Genomic DNA, 21796 nt, shown 5'->3' with positions numbered 1-21796 from the left:
CTTCTTCTACTTTTTATTCAGCGTGCACGCCCCCTCTTCACATCAGCTAGGTCAGGTGGCCGTCTGATCTCAAAGACTACTATAAGTCGTTTTGACAACTCCCTTTTTTTCATTGTGTCGCAGTCTCGTGGCGTTTTGACATTATAAAATTTTAATAAGAAACTGAACTGAAGTAGGGCCAGAGACTGAGGAACATTACTATATTATGAATGCGAGCCATTCTATATCTATATCTCTGGAGCAGAGTTGAAAAAAGTGGGTTGAACCAGATTGAACTCGAAGCTGCACAGTGAACATAATGACTTGGACTCGAATTTGATTCACTCATTGGCAGTGACTCGACCATCTACCACATGGATGGGCGAACTACGGCCCAATCAATAAATTTGATATGGGGTACCCGCACGAACACATATTAAGTTTAAGGCCCTGTATGAAATCATGTGCGACTTTTATAGTTTAGTAGGCTCGATTTCAATATCTTTTGACACAGCAGACTGGAGGACACGAAATAACATGATGAAGCGAAGTTATTATACCAACGGGCACACCCGGAAATGTTTAATTGTTATTTACGGGCCCTACATTTCCAAAGAAAATACCTCACTCAGCTCTAACGGTAAATCTGAGTACGTGGGCAGAGAGAGGATAAAAAAGTTTATAACAATATATATGCAATTCCCGATATTATCGACCGATTTAATCATGAATTATAGAGATTCCGCAGTCAAAAGTATACAACCCTGCAAACAACGCACTCAGTTCTATATATTTTTATTCTTGCACATAATAGATGAAACTAAAATAGGATCGTATCAAAGTCTTTCACACAGAATGGTCGCCGACGACCCCACAATTCATCCGATCCCTCTAAAACGAGACCCGAGTACTCCAGCAGCAGAAAACAGACGTCGCTACGTCGACGGCCTAACGAAATTGAATCGAGCTGACCCGCAGGCCCATGCAATCCTTTCCTATTTCGGTGCACTGCGAGACCCCGCACACTTTGCCTTTGTAGTTTGGTTGATAGCATGCGCCGCTGAGCGGACATTTTTCTACCGGCTTTCCTCTGTCAAAAAAAGAGACAATTGTTGCCAAAAGGAATCCCCCGCCTGATCCAGGACACGCGGGTTTGATCACGGGTTTGATCAGTTTGTTTATAGATAACTAACCTATGGATAGATACGCAACACCCGTCGTCACGCTTGCTTGCCTAGAGAAAATTGCTGCTCAGCAATCTGAACGCAACATAATTGCTAATCCCATCATAGGTGACGACACGAGCGCTCAAATTAAATAAAGTGATTGCATTAGAAAGCTACTGTCGCACTGATTTCGAAAATATACATTGAAATCTGATCAGGGCAACGGAAACCCCTCGAAATACACCTCAAAGACTGAAAATCGGCATTGTTCTGAACAATCGCAAGCACGCAAGGGCCATTGTTATGGTCATTGTGCTGCGTCGCTGCGATTGTTTAGAACAATGCCGATTTTCAAACTTTGAAGGCTATTTCGGCGTGGTTCCATTGCTTTGATGAAATTTTAATGTATATTTTCAGAACGTGCTTTCAAATATGATCAACTTGACTTAATTTGAGCACTCGGGTCGTCAGTAGGGCTGGGCAAAATCGAGTACCTGAGTGATTCGATTTTGAATCACGTAATATGCTTCGAGTCGAGTCGAGTAATCGAGTATCACTCAATATGACGTCATACCATAATATTATATGTCAAAGTTCAAATATGTACCTTTCACGCGATCACAAAGAATATAGTGCCTGTTATCCATCAGATTAAAGATGCTTTGGTATTTTTTCGACCATACCGATTTCATTGCACTTGGTGACAATGTTGTGGAATGATCATGACTTCGGAAATGTGCTATTTCCATCAACGTTCATAGCTTTGTACTATATGTTTCGGATGCTACGATACTGCCAATCAAGGTTTCAAGGCTTCAACAGCGAATATTAGCATCGAAACTATAATTCTTGTTGATAAATTAACTTTCAGTGGCGAGAAGCGTATAATTTCAGTACTCGAAAAATCGTCTTTCACTACTCGACTCGAATCATTAAAATTAATACTCGATTCAGATTCGAGTACTCGGATCATTGTGCCCAGCCCTAGTCGTCAGCTATGGGATTAGCAATTATCTTGCTTTCAGATTGCTGAGCAGTAATTTCCTCTGGGCAAGCAAGCGTGACTACGGGTGTTGCGTATCTATCCGCAGGTTAGTTATCTATAGTTTGTTAGAGCTCATTAGTCAAATATGCAATTTAAAAAGTTAGTTTGAGATATCAGATGAGAACTGATTAATAAGATTGGACATTTCAACACCAAAATCAGTTAGGACCAGAGGCGCAAAAGTAGAAAGGCGGCTATTTTCGAAATTGCAGAACACGTCTTCACGACTAACGCAACATGAAAAAGACACTACAATAGGTGAAATTTCGGAAATATATTCAGTGAGCATGATACAGGGACAATTTTGCCAAAAGTGAAATTGACGCAAGCTTATCCATAACGTACTTTCCACTTTATAAAATGCAGAGTGCAAGACATAAATCTGTCAAGTAGAAGTGCAACTAGGAACCACAACGCTAACGGCCAGTTCATATGTATTCTAGAAGGCAAAAAAAGGCAATAAAATAACTGCTATTTTCACACCTGTAAATTGGCACGTAAGTAGCGGCGCATATATCAAACGGGTTGTGAGCGTCATATTTTAGCTCGTGGGCGTCGCGAGGGTTCTTATCGCACGCGGCGATAATCTTCCTGGTCTGGGCGGCTATCTGCGGTTTTGGTCCGAGTTCCAGTAATCTTCTAGCAAAGCCGGCAGCCGTCTGCGAATTGAATAAAAGCAACGTAAAATCATGGCGTAATCACAGATCTGACGACTACAATTACCCCATATATGAATGGCTAAGGTTTTTTTGCACGAACGAAAGATTACGAGTTACTGACTGACCAATAACACAGAATAGAGTGATGCCACCCACCTTGTAATTCTTGAGCTTGAAAGCCAGCGTTTGCGCCGTTCTCAAAGCCAAAATCAAATGCAACGGCTCCCACTGACAGTGCGTCAGGTAGGCGGCCATTTCGCAGTTCCGCTTCTGGTCATCCAGAGATTCTTTTGGGATTTCTTTCCGGCTCTGTTCCATCGACAGGCCGACGATGTATTCCCGGCAAATCGAGATCAGACGCTGAGCCTTCGTACAAAAAATAAAGGAGGATAACTACTCATATCACAATCAATTTCAACACTTGAAATTGCCTAATCGACGTGTATCGATGAGTATGATACACAGATGTCGTCAAATTAGTCAGCGTTTCGAAGAAGAAAAGGTTAGGTCTGAAATCTGAGTTAAAAAGTAGATTTATTCGTCTTTCAGCAGTTAAAAGGAGGAGGCTTGATGGTTACTTCCGAATCTGCAAGAATTCACAAATATTGCAAAATAAACTCAGGTACCATGACCCTACAATTCCACATCGAAAACATAAGCTGTTTCAGTAAAAAACAGTATTAGTCTGTAGAGACATCGAAACCATGTTTGGTGTTGAACGATTTCATCTGCTTTCGCGACTCAAGTTTTTGTGTGATCGGGTCATCTTGACGTTAAAATCAAGACACACGAGCAGATGCTTTAGTCATCCTGCCCGGTCGTGGCAAGGATGACTGATCCTGAAAAGCGACGTTCTCAGATTTTTCAGTTCGAGGTCGGACAAGTTCCTGAATGCTGGTGGCTGTTTGATATTGTTGAGGTCCAAATTGGTAATTTGGTCTAAAGATATAGCCTTGGTGGTGATAAGTGGAATTTGAAACAATCTGATGTTGGTATCAATGCTACTGTTTTTAGGTGAGGGTTCATCTACATATCCACCTTGAAAGTTGTCATTTAGAATCTACACATTGAGATGAAAAGAATTTATAAAAATCGGATACGATTTGTATCTTTTCAAACAAAACTCGCTGTCAAGAAACTAGATACCGTAACGCCTTTGACGCCGCGGAAAAATCACACATCACACCTCGCTAATTTCCTGCTTGTTATCGACCACCAGCAGCGGCACAGACAGCAGAATGTATCGAAACTTCTTGATGGCGTCCTCAAACTTCCCGGCCGTCGTCAGCTTGTACGCCTCCTGCAGCCAGTTCACCAGATCGTCCAGTTTGGTGCCGACCAGCGGCAGACCGGCTTTGGCGCCGGCCTCTCGCCAGTTTCTGTGCGGGTAGCCGTAAGCGCAGGGTACCGACGGGATCCCGACGTAGGCGGACCGCGATCGGGCATACGTTCTCGTGAACAGGATCTTGTAGGGTTCGAAGTTGACGATGCCAACTTGGTCGTGCAGCAGCTGCGATTTGAAATGCGGGATATTACACGAGTGTGATTTGCATGTTACAAGGAGCTTATACTAAGTTATACTAATGGTTCTCAAACTATGGTACGCATGCCATCTTTTAAATGGTACACAAAGAATTCTGTGTCGTTCAATGTTAATACTCTACAATTTTTGTCCTTTCCAGTAGCTAAACCCAGTGTAATACACAATGAAACAAAAACTGTACTTCAGTCAGGGTTGTATTGACTCGAGTCATGACTCTACTTGAGTCACGATTTTCCGGTGATTCGAGTCATGGCCAAGTCACATGGCCAAGTCATACAACTTGAGGCTCGTATGGTCCAGACGGACCTTTCATTGTAACTTCAAAGAATAGTAAAGTTACCCATTACTGGTATTTCGTCTATCAGTCCTGAGACTTGGAAAATATGCACCAAATACCGTTAAGAACGAGGAAAATTACAATTATTACGAATTATGAATGCGAGTCATTCTGTATCTCCCGAGCATATTAGAAAAAAGTGCGCAGAATATGACTCGAACAGAACAGTGAAGGTAACACTATGACTCGGACTCGTCCCTCTGCTCAGTGACTTGGACTCGGACTTGAAAATGACTCGAGTCAATACTATGAAACTGAGATTGAATTGTGACTGGGGGACTTGTGACTTGGCTACTAAAGTTACACTCCCCTTTCCACTAAGAGTTTTAGTTATCAACAAGAATTATGGTTTCGATAATTTTTTCCTTGAAGCCTTGAAACGTCGATAGGTCGCATCACAGCATCGAAAAAAAAGTAGTGCCAAGCAAGCTACACAAATTAGTGGAAATGATACTTCTGGAAAGTTGTGATCAACCCTCGACATTTTCACTAAGGGCAATAATATGGGCATGGTTGAAAAAATACCAAATAATCTTTATGTGGTGCAAAACTGGATTTTGCTTTGCACTCGCATAAACAGTACATATTTAAATTTGATTCTCACCCTGAACGCTGTCTCAAACGATCCTGCGACGATGTGATCGACTGGCAATTGCGAGTTGTTACACCACACTTGCGTCTGCGGCGTGCCTGAATTGCAAACAGCAGATGTTTAGCGGCTGAGAAGGCGGGACAGGAATACCGATACCGAAAGCGGTCCATCCAAAAAATGAGGGTCCTTTTTGTCAAAAACGGCGCGTTATGTTTAAAAGGATCTTTAATGATCATTCTTCTCAAATTCATTAGTGTAGCAGGCGTAACTGTTCTGATGGGATTGAGTACGCTGATAATACAGCGATCAGTCAATTCTCTCTCTGCTGTTGACTGCAGATTTTATTGTGCTCGATGATATTAAAATATAGCACCAATACCACATGCTTTTATCGTATCAGAAGTGACGGGGGGGGGGGGGGTTACTTTTCAGTGTAACCGCTATGACACCAATAATGAAATGCAGTTTGCCAATAAATTTTGACTTTGTGAACAAATTGATAATTTTCAGACCAACGCTACAATTTTGACAAAGTTTTGGCTTTTTTGAAATAAAAAAAAATTAATCACTCTAGTACTAAGGTTCTGTACTGCTAACAGTCCCTTCGCCTAGAGGAGCGCTAAAAACCAACCTTTGGTGGGAGGCACAAAATATCCCTCGCCTTCGGAAGCGGGCATGTCCGGCAGGTCCAGATCGGCCGGCAGTTCCAAATCATCGTCATCCACATCCCATCCTCCTCCCTCGCCGTCGTCTGCGTCCTCCATCACGTCATCGCCGTAGTCTTCGATAATAGCTCCGTCCTGACGCAAATGATAGTGATGGATTGTTGGGCACAATAATGTGAAATAGTGTGAAATAACCGTCTAGTAATGAAATTGCGTGCTCCTTGCCACTAAGAGTTGATTCATCAACAAGAATTATTACAGTTTCGATGCTATTTTTCACTTTGGAAGGCTGTAAATTTCAATTGATCAAAAGGTACATATTTGAACTTACAACATCATTCATACTGCTGTGACATCAAAATGAGTCAACAATACTTGAATACTTCACTAATTCAAAATTGAATCACTCGAGGACTGGATATGACCGAGTCCTAGTCACACAACCAATGGTACAGCAACAGTAAAACAAACATGGCACCGTACCTCGTCGATGATAATCTCGGCGTCATCGCCCCAGCCACCTTCTTCCTCGGCGTCCATGTCGTCTGCGGCGAGCGCCCCGGCCTTGCCCCGGGCCATCGACCCTTCGAAGAACCCTGCGCGGCAAAAGAAACGAATATGAGTCCAACGGCGAGGTCAACATTTTCAGCCGTTTCAACACACTTCTACTAGCAGGGCTACTTAATTCGTGGGAACACCGTCCAGATCTATTCAGTATTTAATCCGGCCCTTGTCTGTCTCAGTATTTACATAGTTTTAAAGCAAACAAAACAAAACAAAATCCATTATCTTGTACTAGCCGTGGCTAACAGAACAATAAATACATTTCAATTAATGCTTTCGCCAATACCGATTTTTCTATATAGTAAATTGCCGAGGCAAACTTTTGCGACTGGACCTTTGCTAAAAATGGTCGAGCAGCCTTGGCTCAAAAGAGAGTGACAGAGAAAAGAGAAGGAATAAGAGAAAGAGGAGTGATTGCAGTTGAAAGTTTTGGAATTGAAAAAATGGCATTGACAGCGGGCAACCCCAGAATGATCAACAAAAAACCTAAATAACTTCGCTTCTATCGGTTGGAATTGAGTCAAATTTGTTTTGCATCGTTTTTGTAGACAGCCTATCAATTTCATGGGATAGCCAGTAGAATTTGAAAATTTTTTAAATATTTTCCATTAAAATCAAAATTCGCTTCGCGATTACCAGTTGGAATAGATTAAAATTTGGTGTGAATTGTTCTTTTAGGCAACTCGACGATTTAATCGCCTAGCAAGCAAGATTTGGAAAAAAAAGGTTTTTTTAAATTACCTAAATGACCACGTCACACAGACAGCGGACTCAAATCCCAACACAAGACTCACCCTTAGACACTGTCAGAAGGGGCCAGTTCTCCTCAAATTGCGAAATGGGGGGCGGGGGCTGCAGTAGACTTGCGTCCTCGGACACCTCCGGAAGCTTCTGCTCGTCACCCAGCTGTTCTTTCAGGCTCTCTGCCTCCTCGGTCATACCGTGGGTGGCGGCGGTCAGGTACGCCAGCGGCAACTGTCCACAACCGCGCAGGACCTTGACCCGTTCCGAAACGTCGCCAAGGTAGAGGGCGGCCTGGTACTGTCCAGACGTGTCTTTCCTGATTTCAGCTGAATGTGGTGGACAAGAGATTACATATATCATCGGCGATCAAGATGATTAAATCTTAGGACAAAGAGATACTTGTAAAACCGTGTTAGTGAGTGTCAGGGTAGCTTTTGTAGGGTTGTTCAAAAATAACTTTTTTTCGGGATTTGCTAAATAAATTGTTCACGTTGCCTGAAAAAAACGCCACACAAATTTTCCTCGTTTCCAACTGGTGGATGTGAACGCACAGTAGTTCGAAAATTTTGAGTTGAATATTAAAAAAAGTTAAATTTTTAAAAAATTTTGATTGTCGACCACATGAAATTGTTGAGTTGTCTACAAAAACGACTCAAAACAAATTTGGCGCAGTTCCAACACGTAAAAGCAAAGTCATTCGAGGTTTTCATCAATATTAATCAGATTACCCACCGTCCAGGCGATTTGTGCGAATCCAAAATTTTCAAGCGCTATAATTGTCCTGTTAGACAACTTAACAATTTCATGGAGTCGACAGTAAAATTTGACTGTAAAATTAGGATTTTTTTTAAATACCATGAACCAGTTGGAATCGAGCCAAACCTAACAGCTCAACCAGTGAATCCCTGGAATCCGAGAAAAAAGTAATTTTTGAACAACCCTAGTACCCAGTGAGCCTACTGTACTAGGAGAAGGCTAATTACAAGTATTATCGAGTGCATGTGAAAATCAACCATACAGGCCAAATTTGCTACAACTAAACGAGGTTCGTAGGCTTCCCCTACATTTATATGTCAGTGGTTCTTTACAGCATTATATGTGCACTCGAGCTTCTGTTCCTGTCCGGGCTGGGTACAATTCAAGGACGCAACTGCCGACTATCAATTGTAATGCTTCTAGTTGGGTACTGTAGTATTCACTCCTAACCACTTGAGTAATATTTCCGACGGGAATCAGTTTTGACACCGTCTCACCACCACGCTCATTCACGCTTACCGATTTTCATCATTTTCCGCAGCTTGTCCAAATTGCCAGTGAGCAGGTAGAGGAAGGAGAGCTTGTCAAAGTTTTTCGTTCGCTGATACGCCATCTCGACGACTTGATGATTGCCCTGCAGCAGGGCCACCTCGCCGAGAGCCTCCCAGCATTGCTTGTCGTCCAACGCTTTGGCGGCCGTCAATGCAACCTGGAAGAGGGAAAGGAGTGACATGAGCTAAAGATATACAGATGCATTACTGAGTGTGATTAAAAGAGGTACGTTTAAGAAGGAGCACACAAAAGCATTTACAGTAATGTGAGCTGGGGGTTTACAAACTTTTCGACATGAAGGCGTTTCCACCATATCAGAATTGGAAACGGTATCAACGAGACTTCTGAAAAAATTCCATTTTTGAACTACGGATAAGAATTATTTTACCAATGCCTGGATGTAAATTGCACAAAGTGCGAAAAATTTCATCAAATTACACTGGTAAACAAAATGAAAAAATAAATTGTTGCCAGAACATCTAGGAGTCGTTTCTGGGGTTTTCAAGGTTGCTAATCTTTTCTTCAACACATGGCCAACGCGGATAAAATGGCGAGGAGGAGCCTAGATAAACCTCCAATACTACAGAATTCCTACCTAGTACCTAAGTGTTGGAGGTATATCTAGGCTCCACCTCGCCATCTGATCTGCGTAAGCCGTGTCTTGAAAAAAGCCCAGATGAGTGACCTTGAAAACCCCCGAAACGACTCCTAGAAGCCTAGAAGTGAGCCGTGCTACAAGTCGGTAGATACGGAATTAAAATAAAGACAATCGGCCTGGTGTAAATGACCATTGTAGTTGACAAACACCATGAATAACACAAAGTAACAAACAAAGCTGCTGATTAGAAATATCACATTCGCTTTGCCAGATTGACTCTAGTTCAGAAGATACTTATACCCAAAAAGACTAAAAACAGGCAGCCAAGTCTGAAAATCGGCATTGTTCCGAACAATCGTTCGACGAATTTGGCCATTGTTATGCTCATTGTTTTACAGCGGTGCCATCGTTTAAACAATGCCGATTTTCAGACTTTGAGGGCTGTTTTGAGGTGGTTCTATTTCCCTGACAAGATTTCAATTTGTCTTTTCGGAATCAACCCGACAGTAGCCCTCGATTAAGACCAGTTTCATTAAATTTCAGCCCTTGGATCGCAAGTCGTAACACCACCAATTATGCTGCTTTTAGATTGCTCAGCAATAAGTGTAACTGCTTGCCGGAGCGTAACGACGGGAGTTGCGTATCTATCCATAGGTTAGTAATTTATAGTCTGCCTAAAAATATGTGTTGACCTGTGCTATCAATCCTTTTGTGCAAAATTGTCAAGCGCAAAGACGCCAATAGCGATTAGCAATGACAATTTGTGCTTCTTCCCAGACGGGTGGGTAGAACACTTCCGACACAACTTTCAAGTATCGTTTCAAGTCCCTTCCAATTACCTCGATATCTCCGCATTCCAACGCGAGAGAGAAGCGGGTCTTTTCGTCCTTCACAAAATGCAGAGCCACTTCCGGATAGCCTTTTTGTTGCAGGTAAGCGATGATCGATTGCCCGACAAGCTTGGCGTTACGCACCATATTCAAAACTTCGTCGTATTTTCTGTTGATCTGAAACAGACGAGGACGTGTCTGTCTTAGCACAAACACTTAGACGGGCTTCATGAAACTGATTATAAGCGATCTGAAATAACGATGCTTACTAATTTTTGCTCAATTCCAACTGATAGAAGCCTAAGTTTAGTTTATGTATCCCAGGAATCTAAAAAATTAGTTTTAACAACCCTACTACACACTCACCAAAGCTTGCTTGAACCTGTACTCGGTCGGGTCGATTCCGACCACTCTGGGCTTCATCTCGCGGTCCAAACAGAACACGCTCGTACCCCGTACGCGAGTCACATAAATCGGCAGTTCCAGCGTGCGGATGATACCGTGATCCCTGCAGGAAAGCACAGAAATGACACGTGTGGCGGACGGTAGAAAGGCATGGAAGAAAAAGTACTTACTAACACAAGTTTGGCGATTCATACTAATTTCTTAATTAGTTTTATTTTCAGATTACTCCTGCTTCTGCCGAAAAAAAAACTGGCTACTTTCCGTTTTATTTTCGGATAAGGTCTAAGCTCTTTACCGAACGAAATCGTCGTTAAGGCGTGACGACATAAAAGGGTTACCATATGTCCTCTTTCAATAGTATTTGCAGTCTTTTTTCAAGGAAATGAAGGCGTCAATGGAGGATGGCTAAATCGTCGCTGGAAAACCAGCTGAAACTGTCTTGTGTCCGAGTTTCGCATTTTTTAATTTTCTCAGCTTCTATCACTAGTTGGACATAGCTCTTCAGTTTCAACCGGGTTCCAAGTTACTGAGTAGCATGAATTTCTAGCGAAGTGGACATAGGAGCTTAAATCTTCAAGGTAAATTAAAAATAAAACTGGTTATGTCTAAATTATATGGTCAAAGTAAAAATTTCCGAAAATGGACATAAGATCATTTGGTTTTCCAGCGACGAAATGTCCTTTTTGGGGAAATTTGTCCTCTTTACTAATGGTCGAAAATTTTTTTAAAGTCATCAGTATTGTTTCCGGTACTAGAGCTTTCACAACTTTTGAAAAGTGTCCTCTTTCGGATCTCAAAATATGGTAACCCTAGAAATCGATGCACAGATCGTGTGTATTTATAATGTATATCACGAGTCCGTGTATATTCCGCAAAACATCAAGGTAAAAAATATACAACATTGTAATCCTATTCTAGTCAAAATAAAGGAGATATTCGAGGCATTACTTCAACTTCCACTCGACCAGCGACAATGACCATCCCACCGCCCGCGAGTCTAAAAGCATCCCTACCCGTTGAGCAGCGCGTATTTGATGTGGTTGGACGTGGTGTAAATCAGCACTCCGTTTTCGTCCCAAGCGGCCGACTTGACCCGCGTGTTCTCGTGCACTGTGGTCGAAGACTCCAGCTTGCGGTTGCATATCACGATGTTGTGCTTGGACAGCAGCGCCACGTGAGACATGTCGTTGGACCACACCACTCGTTTCACTTTTGGCGTTTTTGCCACGGCCAAGGACCTGGAAACAAAACAAAGTACCGAGTCATGAAAAATTAATTACATTCTAGAAAAACTATTTGGTCGCCATGGAAATATTCCGGACAAGATCAACTATCAAAAAGAACGACGCCATCTGGTGCGTCACAGGAGACTACCGTTAGGCTTACCATATTTCGGAAATGAAAAAAGAGGACACTTTTTCAGAAATTTCAGACATGCAAAACTGGAGAAGAATTCTCAAAAACCGGTGAATTTTTCCCACTTCATGATCGGTTGACTAAAAAAAAAAAAAAAAAAAAAAAAGGTCTTCACTTCTCGCTCAGAGCTGAAATCACCACTTTTCCCTCCGAAATACCCGCCGGAGCTTCACTTCTGCGCTAGTTTGCGGCATATCACTCGCAATTACCTCTAAATCTGACCTAAATTTTCAAAAAAGAGGACAAAAGGGCGTCCTCCGAGGACACTTTCAAAAAAGTCAAAAAAGAGGACAAATCCTCTTAAAAGAGGACGTATGGTAAGCCTACTACCGTTCAATCAACATGCGAACGGACGTGTATTTTTAGAAAAAGCGGGAGGTTATCGTTTTAATATTGCACGATCTAGTCAAGGACATTTAGGACGCAAATACGATCGATTTTTTCGAATGCTCACGCTGTGGCAATATAGTTATTAGGTGATAAAACTGTTGATGTACATGTTGACGTGGGGCCGTGGAAGATTTTCAAATCAAAATTAGGAGTCGCGAACATAAAAAGGTTGGGAACCTATGCCATAAACCCTGTTGTTTACAGTATTCATGGCATTTGTCGGCTACAATGGTTATACACACCAGGCCGATATTCCTTATTTTTGATACCGTAACTGCCGACTTGTAGCACGGCCCGTGTCTCGGCTTTTTAAGACACCGGTTATGCAGATGAGATGGCGAGGAGCCTAGATAAACCTCCAACACTTAAGTAGGAATTCTGGAGTCGACCTCGGTCGGACTCAAAGCCACGACCCATTGGTGCTGTAGCTGTGGATTATACCACTACGTAAATTGAACAGGTGAATATTATGTTCATCTGATATCAGGCTTTCCTCGAGGACCCCGAAGACCAAACGTCCCCTATACCTTTTCTGTTGCACATCGAAGAGCGTGACCCCATCCGCTGTGCGCAGCAGGAGCGAACCGATGCCGGCGTAGAATATTTCGTCAGTGCCCGCGACCTGGATCTTCTTCATAATGTCGTTCTTCATGTTTTTGATCACGATCGTGTGGGACCGGTCCAGCACGGCGAAACGGTTACGTGCCACCCACACCGCCGTTATCGCCGACGAACGCTTGCCCTCGGGAGCTAGGCGGAAAAAAAATGGTTGAATTTGAAGAAGTTTTGGCATGTCTTGCAAATCGCCGCAGCTTGTAATTGAGAAATTTATGGCGTTACTTCTACTATGGCTCTACTCTGGTTTTAGGTCAGATATGGAATGATACAGCCAAACAAAAATGGTTTGCTGCTGTGGAACATTCTTTCTTCATTTTTGGCAAGCTACTTAGTAGGGACAGACCATTTTTACACAAGAATGTCGCAAAGTATCTTTCGCTGTACTACAACATTTCAATTATTTGTACCATAATGTATCTACTGGAATTCTTCATAGGACCAGATTTCGTTCAAATAAAGTTTTATCAGGCCAATCAGAAAAGTAGTACAATTCTAACATTCTGTGCGAAAACGCCTGATTTACATACATCAGGGCAAAATTTAGATCAAAATTAAGTTTTTTAATGCTAAAAATTTCGAAATTTTCATTTTTAGTGCAAAATCTCCCCAATCAACTCACCATCAACGCTGGAAGAGTCCGAGTTCTTGGGAATTTGATAGAGGTCGTAAACGGAGTTTTCAATGTTGGAGTGGCGCGTGGTCACCAGCACCGAGTGTTCCGCCGGGTTGTAAGACAGCATGTAAGGGGCGGACTTGTTGCCGCTGAACAAAATATTAAAAATTAAGTTTTACCTACATAAAGACAGCTTTAGCAGGGAAAACTTATCGAGATCGGGGCACATACGCTTGTATCGTCGACAGCAGAAACAAGAACGAAATAGCAAAAAGCACTTCATAACTAATTACGTACTCAATGTATAAAAATTTCTCATGGAAAAAGTCTCACCACAGACCTACCATGACAATAATAATTGGCTGAACAAAAACGACATTCCGGGGTGTGAAAACCAAAAAATGGAAGATGATATCTTCAGGTTTGTAGCCCAAGTTACAGATCTTATGCTAAAAGGAATCGCTGCCCTCAAAATTGCCATCGTGTGAATCCAGCAGTAGAACAGGCAATCTCAACGCAATGGTTTACATAGTTTTGCTAAAAATTCTTGGCGACTCAAGAATTATAAATTAGTCCACTTTAAATCTTTATGGTAGTGCTCAACCAATCACCATCTACGACGTTATTACACAACCTTGTTTGTCAGTATACTGTTGCCCACTAACACAATCAAAGTTACAACAGAAATTCAAAGAAAACGATAGGAATTTGGCTTCAAAAACAAGGAAACAGCAAAAACCGAGAGGTAAAAACTCACCCTCTGAGTTGCATAATCGGCGTATCTTTACTGGTGTTGAAATCAAGCCCGCGGAGGTACTTGTCTTTGACGTAGTACAGCATGTTCTGGTTAACGGCATAGGCCGGTCTTTCCCGGTCCAGTTTGAAGATGACCATACCGCCATCGTGCCCGGCAGCGAACAAGTTCAGGGTCGGGTGGCAGGTCAAAATCCAGAACCTGGCAAGATTTAATTGAATTTTAATCAGAAATTTACGTAGAGCATAGAATTCATTCCCTCGATTTCAATGGAACGATTCACATCCTTGCATCCATTCACAAAACCCAGATCATATCATGAAGCAGAAAAAAGAAATGTATACATATAATTTAAGTCATTGTTTCAAATGTGTAAAATGACTCGACTCGAGTTAATTTTTGTGTGGACTCGATTTGTACTCGAGTCATTGTGGACGACTCAAACCGAGTCATATCTCTCGAGACTAGAACAGCCAATACCGACATTTCATTGTAACTTTGAAGAGTAGTAAAGTTACCGCAATAATGGTAATTTCGTCTATCGATCCCAATACTTGGAAAATAGGGCCAGAAACTATTAAGACTGAGGAAAATTATTATAATATGAATGCGAGCCATTCTATATCATTCGAGCAGAGTTGAAATGGGTGGGTTGAACCGTACTGAACCGAAAACTAAACAGTGAACATGATGACTCGGATTCAGAGTCAAGTCAAAACACTGTGACTCGGACTCGACCCTCTACTAGCTGACTTGGACTCGGACTTGACTCGGTGGTGAATTGAAAATGACTCGAGTCAAGACTATAAAAGTGAGATTAACTTGTGAGTCGGAACTTTGTGACTTGGTTACAACCCTGCGAAAAGAGAAAAACAAATCTATTCAACTGCAAAGCGATTTTTTCACACCTGTCGTGATCTCGTCTGATGGATTGCACACCGGTACGTTTACTCATGTCCCAAACGCGGATCGATTTATCTTCGGAAGCACTCAGTATAAGTTCCTGCTTGGGATGGAAGGCACAGCACGACACGTTGTTGTAGTGACCACGACACGAATCGACCTGGGAAACAACAATTTTATATCCAAACAGTCTCATCAGTTTATGCCGAAAAAGCTCACCTCCCACGCCTTAGATTCGTTCATTCTCCACATTTTCACAAGTCTGTCATCAGCGGCGGACACTACCAGTGGCATGGTCGGATGGAAGCATGCCCAGTTCACGCCACGGTCGTGACCCTGCGTTAAAATCAAATTCCATGAGAACGTATGGGCAATGGGCGTGCATACGTCACTTTTTAATATTTACGCAGGCATTATAATCATCCAGTAAACTTGCAAATCATCGCACATTGGCATAACAGACATGGAACTGCTAAGAAAGCCTACTCATAATCAAGTAGTGTGGATTACACGATTCAACTAGACTATTGGAATTGTCTTGGCGAAAAGAAAATGGGTTGTATTTTCATTCCATCAGGTTTCAAAATAAGTCTTCCACCAGGACTGATATTTCAATAGAGAGACTTCACTTGTCAGCACAGTAATTCATGGGCCTGAACCATGTTACAGGAAATCACAGCCACGATAACAACATAAAATTGTAGAACAAAATCCCCTCTCAAAATTATCACAAGTTTCCATGTCTGCCAAAAATCACAAAATGAAAACAACCCCCTCAAATTAAGAAATCACAAATTATTTATGCACAAATTATATAGTCCTCGAAAAGAATGGAACACCAGTACCCCATGCAGTGTGCCGCACACACAACTGACACATATCCCCAGTATAAGAGACAAACGATATGATTTACACTCCTCAAAGACACAGGCATTGATTTACGAAATGAATCAGAGAAGGTGTCAAAACATGTTTAGGTTCGAAACAAATTCGATACCTTACACCATGTTTGATATACGGGAACAATAGAAATGTGTGAGACCAGAATATAAAATCACATCACTATCCCCACATCAAGCCGTCTCTAACCGATTTCGTAAGTGATTTCCAATAAGTCCCATTCCGTTAGATCAACTTTTACTGGTCCAGAATTTAATGGAAAGTTTCTTAAGAGTAATTCCACTATATATACAAGTGCAACTTCAATGGTTTTGATATTACACCTCTTGACTATGAGTGAATCCATTGTCCAAAAAATCGTACTTTATACAAGCTGCATGAACATTAGGGTTGTTCAGATTTGAAAAATTGTCAGGAAACTTCGATGCTTGTGACCAAAATGATGGTTTAGTACATAAAAACACTTTTATGAGCAATTTTGGTCATCTTCATCATGATCTTCTATCCCCGAAAACCCCCCAAAGATCCACGGGGCAATTCTCCTTACTACTGGATATGTAATGTTGACCACGTCACCGGTTTATAGCTTTTGTGACGTTATCAGTTGAAAACGGCCGTGTAGAGATAATATATTGCAATAAATAGCCATGTTTTCAAAATTGTACTTGAATGCAGTCCTATAAAGGCCACATGCACATTGATTTTACATGTTTATCATGCTCATGGGAATCATGTATTGGTTGCACCATTGACATCGGCTGCATTTGGATCGCACATTGAAGAAGCGCCGTTGGGTTGCAATTCGTGAACAAATACTGATATTCCCAGCTAGTTTTAAGCCATAAGGTATTACTCAAAGGTATGCAATGTCAGTAATACTTTTCTTAACTTCAAGTCATCTGTAAAATACCGAGTTATCTTATTTTATGGTAGACTGCAATTTAGTTGCAGAAGAATGTCTGAAACAAAGCGGATATGGGTTTTGCGGACCAACCATGAACAAGATTCAGGTCTGCCCACTATTTGGTCTGATATTCTGGTCGCTATTCGGTCGGATATATATCTGAGTGTATTAGTCACTCCAAGCTACCGACTCTAGATGAGTTTCTACTACATCCGCCATATCTGAAAGAAAATTGCCCCGAAACTACCACAACGCAGGACTATGTCCTTCAAACTGTTGAAGAGGTTGCCAACGTATGAAATATGACAAGAATACCTATAAGGAAAGCGCTGAACATTGTGTTGATGCATTGTTTCAGGCATTCTTCTTCAACTAAATTACAGTCTACCATAAAATAAGATAACTCGGTATTTTACAGATCATTTGAAGTTGACAAAAGTATTAATGACATTACATACCTTTGAATAATACCTTATGGCTGAAAACTAGCTGGGAATATCAGTATTTGGTCACGAATTGCAACCCAGCGGCGTTTCTTCAATGTACGATCCAAAACAAAGCCGATGTCAATGGTGTAACCAATACATGATTCTCATGAGCATGACGGACAGGTTTTGCTGAGCAAAACGGAGATGCATGTAGCCTTTACAGGACTGCATTTCCATAAAATTTTGAAAACATATCTATTTTATTGCAATATCTCGTCTCTACGTGGTCGTTTTCGAATGATAACGTCACAAAAGCTATAAACCGGTGACATGGTCAACACTACAGATCAAGCAGTAAGGAGAATTGCCCCGTGCATCTTTGGGGGCTTTTCGGGGATAGAAGATCACGAGGAAGATGACCAAAATCGCTCATAAAAGTGTTTTTATGTACTAAACCATCATTTGGGTCACAAGCATCGAAGTTTCCTGACAATTTTTCAAATCTGAACAACCCTAATGAACATCTATGCTACAATTAGATAATGGAAAATATTTCTTAACGACTCGCGAACCCTAAAATAACAGAGATACGATCAAATGATCAACCCTTAAGGGCAAGTTTCTCTTCACGGTAAATTTATGCATCAGCGATAATAATATCGCGATGATATTCATGAAGAGAAGATAACATTCAAAATTCCACAACAGTCTGGCTAGCGAACAGCAACGCAAATTTCAAAGTAATAACACAGTTCCATGCATAGATCACAGAGATTCACGCTATTTATTCATACACATACAGTACAGCAACCAAAAAAAATTAATCACCTCCAAGACATGTTTTACGACGACATCCGAAGTCCCAAACAGTTCAATAGAACCCGGTCCGCCACCCGGGCCTCTATGATCATCTGAGCCCGGCGACAAATTCTTTTTACGCAAGCCTAAACCAAAATTGCAGGCACCGAAATTAGCAGCTGGTCTCACGCAAAAGCAAAGGGATTCGCGAAAGGAAACGGCAGGCCGTAACTCAGTGAAGAAAAATTCTCAAAACCACCACCAATATTAAACCAACTACAAATCGAGACCTCCAACACAAATTTAACGGCGGCCTTGGTGCCTTCCATCAATTTCTTAGCCATTCCCAGCTTAGTATCTCCTGTGGTCCAAGACACGGGCTTTGAACTGCGTAATTCTTAAAAAATCACGGTCGCTTAATCGGACGGCCACATACAATTTCAATGCGGTTATAACGATATCATTATTGGATGATATTCTTGGAGGTACATAACTTCAACATACAATTATATAATAATATTCATATTAAAATAAATTCGAATATGCCCGGCTGACCCTCATCATCGTCGGTAAATGCTAAATGGTATCGTAATGTAAATGGTGATGTAAATAATAGTTAAGATTCTTCAATGACATTGTCATAATTCTTCAAGGGTGCACAGCAGAAGCAGGCAAAATATGACGGATATAACAAGTCGTCAGAGAGCCTAGTACTGGATTGATAGCGAGAACGCACGCCATCTAGGTACCTAGCTATCAAGAGCATGTAGGAAGAATAGAAGCTATCATTCCAATTCAACTACAAATAAAACTTGTATATGCTCAAACAGAAGATATTGTTATCATTGCATCAATTCACAGTCTTGGCAACAGACTAATCAATATTACTCCCAAATTTTCAGGGAAGAATAACTTATAACTAAAGCAGTTGGCTGTGAAGACTCTAGTTCTTCGCTCTGTCAATAGAGCAAGGCCATAATTATGTTCAAAACCAGTTTGGGAATCTCACTGGGAGCGGTCATCATATCTTCAGGCATTGACAAGACGAACTTGATGGATCTAATGGGAGTTCAATCACAACACGACTGCTTCAGACACACACAAACAAATGCGTAGTGCCATACAACACAGAAACACTCCAGGCGATGATTATTAAACGCAAAAGGCTAACCTACTTCCGACAAGCCGGTAATCTATTACCGTAATTTTCCATGTATAATGCACAAAATTTTCACGATTTTTTGCCCTGAAATAGGGGGGTGCGTATTATACACGGGTACAACAAGCCTTGAAAAAAATCTCCCTCGATAAAAAACTTGAAATCACACTTTTTTTCACGTTTGTTTCCAATTTCTTCACGTTTGTTTCCAATCGCGCATCACTTCTAGCCGTCATGTCCAGTAGATCGTAATATATAATGTAAGGTGCTGCCAATTACCGAAAAGTGTGTCGCCAATTAACGACAGTCGTCTGCACGCGATCTCCTGCTGAGTTAGTTTGCCGTTTTACGCGAGCGAAATTAGATTGTTGATTGCTACAAGCGCGCGCGACAATCTTTGCTAATTCATCGCGTCAACGAGAGGCCATAACTATCCCATATCGCATACACAAGAGTACATGGATGTGCGCAAGATATAATCACTTGCGTAATCAGTCGCATCCCCAACAGACCTGGTACGCACCACATAACCGTTGGCCTGAGCATTGAGCAATCGCATCCGTAATAGGCCTCGTGCGCACGATGTCGTGTCGGTAGCCTAAACTATTGCGTCGCCGGCCTCGCAGGCTTTGGCTGCTATCTACTATCGTTTAGGGACAATGCCGTTAATTGTATTATGATTAGCGATCGCTATGTCATGATTGTTCAACAGTGACATCGCAAAACAGAATGACATCGTATACTAAAACACAACTATTCATGTACTGCGAATGCAGGGTGCGTACTATACATGGGTACAGGCTTTTCCTCTGAATTTACATGCCATTTTAAGGGTGCGTATTACACATGGGGGCGCACTATATTCGGAAAATTACGGTAAGTCAAAACTAAACATAATAGCTAATTCAAGATGATCCACTTATATCGGCAGGGTGACAAAATTTCACATAGAATTATTACACACACACGGTTAAAACACGCACTGTCCAGCATACACTGTCCAAACAATCATTACCCAATCCAACCCTACAGTACCTGAGATGTCCCAGACACGTATCGTTTGATCCAACGACGCAGACACCACAAGATCCTCTTTCGGATGAAAATTGGCAGACATGACGTAGTGATTGTGCCCCGTAAGCACAGCAACACAAGTTCGAGATTGCCAGTTCCAAACGCGGATCGTCTGTGATAGTCAACGGGTTGTAAGACTTGCGACTTGAAAAGATAGAAAGAACGCTCCAATTACGAGTGCTTGGTTAGCCTACATATGATTGAAATCTTAGGAAAACCGTACACAACTGTGACTGCGAGCATTTGAAATTAGGCAATGTAATTCCTTCCACAACAACGGCACCCCCAATCAGGGAAGGAAAAATACCTGATCATCCGAAGCACTCAAAATCCACGGGTAATCGTGATGGAACACTGTGGTTCGAATATAATCGAGATGACCGAGAAGAGTGAACAGGCATCTTTTCAATTTGTAATTCCACACCTGAGAACAAAAATATGCTTCGTTATATTAACTTAATTAAATTGACGTATAAATTATTGAACAGATCTATATTTATCCTGTATAAGTACGGAAACAAAATCGTCCCATGAAAATTTAATGTTATCAATTTCATGAATTGTATTTCAATAAAGAAACTCTGTCAGCACGAACGTCAAGTACTCTTCCAATGACGTGAAAGGTACTTACCTTGATCTTATAATCATCACCGCCAGAGACAAACAATGGCTGTTGGTTATGGAAACATACTCCACGAACGGGACCTGAAAATATAACGCACGCTCGTGGATGGTGTTGACAAGGGATCATGATTGGCTCTAGTCGACCCTGGCCCTGGGCACTTAAGAAGCTAGACTACAACAATTCTTTCAATCATTTTAAAATACTTTGAGAAATCGCAAATTTATAACCTTCGTCCATTAAAAAAATACATTCACACCGTAAAATGCAAACTAATAACTCAGATTGAGGAGTGCTGTCCTTTATTTTGTGTTCATCTATCACAAGATTCAAATTGCATTAATAAAACGAATACAAAGTGTCCTGACATCTGTGAAGCATCACCCAAACCTCAGAGATGTTCAAATTCCCTGACAATAGGGGCGATAAAAGAGAAGTATGCTTCACTTTGTTCACTTACTTGGTGGTATTTTAATATTTATATAAATTCCAAGTACTTTAACAAATGTCTTCGTAAACTCACCATCATGCTCTTCAAATTTATCAAGCAGCGTGCACATACGATAATCCCACAGCTGAATCACCCCGCTGTGCAGCGACGCCAGAACCCATGGTCTCTTTGGGTGAAACGAAAGGCCTAAGAGATAAATAGAATAATTTACAGAACAATTGGAGCCACTACATCAAGTGCTAGCATAACAATAGGCACAGGGAGGCTGACAAACTAATAAACAAGGTAACACTGGACTACACTAAAGGGATGAAAGCAGTAATAAAAAAAC

At 41.4% G+C, this 21796-nt stretch overlaps 1 protein-coding gene across 2 annotated transcripts in view; it reads right to left on the bottom strand.

Annotated features, from left to right (window-relative positions):
* Nucleotides 1–758: 758 nt before the first annotated feature.
* LOC145452536 (coatomer subunit alpha-like) overlaps nucleotides 759–21796 on the bottom strand; it is a 21355-nt gene continuing 317 nt past the window's right edge. The window contains exons 2-23 of one of the 2 annotated variants that reach the window (XM_080330704.1): nucleotides 21538–21651; nucleotides 21024–21097; nucleotides 20700–20816; nucleotides 20354–20504; nucleotides 18450–18556; nucleotides 15349–15465; nucleotides 15135–15289; nucleotides 14230–14427; nucleotides 13479–13621; nucleotides 12769–12991; nucleotides 11449–11673; nucleotides 10397–10538; nucleotides 10040–10207; nucleotides 8570–8759; nucleotides 7345–7620; nucleotides 6470–6582; nucleotides 5953–6121; nucleotides 5334–5419; nucleotides 4036–4359; nucleotides 3006–3215; nucleotides 2674–2849; nucleotides 759–1069 (exon numbers count right to left, since the gene is read on the bottom strand). In XM_080330704.1, coding sequence (XP_080186830.1) covers nucleotides 928–1069; nucleotides 2674–2849; nucleotides 3006–3215; nucleotides 4036–4359; nucleotides 5334–5419; nucleotides 5953–6121; nucleotides 6470–6582; nucleotides 7345–7620; nucleotides 8570–8759; nucleotides 10040–10207; nucleotides 10397–10538; nucleotides 11449–11673; nucleotides 12769–12991; nucleotides 13479–13621; nucleotides 14230–14427; nucleotides 15135–15289; nucleotides 15349–15465; nucleotides 18450–18556; nucleotides 20354–20504; nucleotides 20700–20816; nucleotides 21024–21097; nucleotides 21538–21651 — 3620 coding nt within the window. In that variant the 3' untranslated portion in view covers nucleotides 759–927. Of the gene's footprint in view, nucleotides 1070–2673; nucleotides 2850–3005; nucleotides 3216–4035; nucleotides 4360–5333; nucleotides 5420–5952; nucleotides 6122–6469; nucleotides 6583–7344; nucleotides 7621–8569; nucleotides 8760–10039; nucleotides 10208–10396; nucleotides 10539–11448; nucleotides 11674–12768; nucleotides 12992–13478; nucleotides 13622–14229; nucleotides 14428–15134; nucleotides 15290–15348; nucleotides 15466–18189; nucleotides 18306–18449; nucleotides 18557–20353; nucleotides 20505–20699; nucleotides 20817–21023; nucleotides 21098–21537; nucleotides 21652–21796 lie in introns of both variants that reach the window. The other variant, XM_080330703.1, reaches the window with a different exon arrangement.

The sequence above is a fragment of the Botryllus schlosseri genome, chromosome 12 (assembly GCF_051294905.1).
Source record: "Botryllus schlosseri isolate E-star chromosome 12, Bs_hap1, whole genome shotgun sequence".
Taxonomy (NCBI): Eukaryota; Metazoa; Chordata; class Ascidiacea; order Stolidobranchia; family Styelidae; genus Botryllus; species Botryllus schlosseri.
The sequence above is the reverse complement of the archived record's forward strand: the minus strand, read 5'-3'. Positions and strand labels throughout refer to the sequence as shown.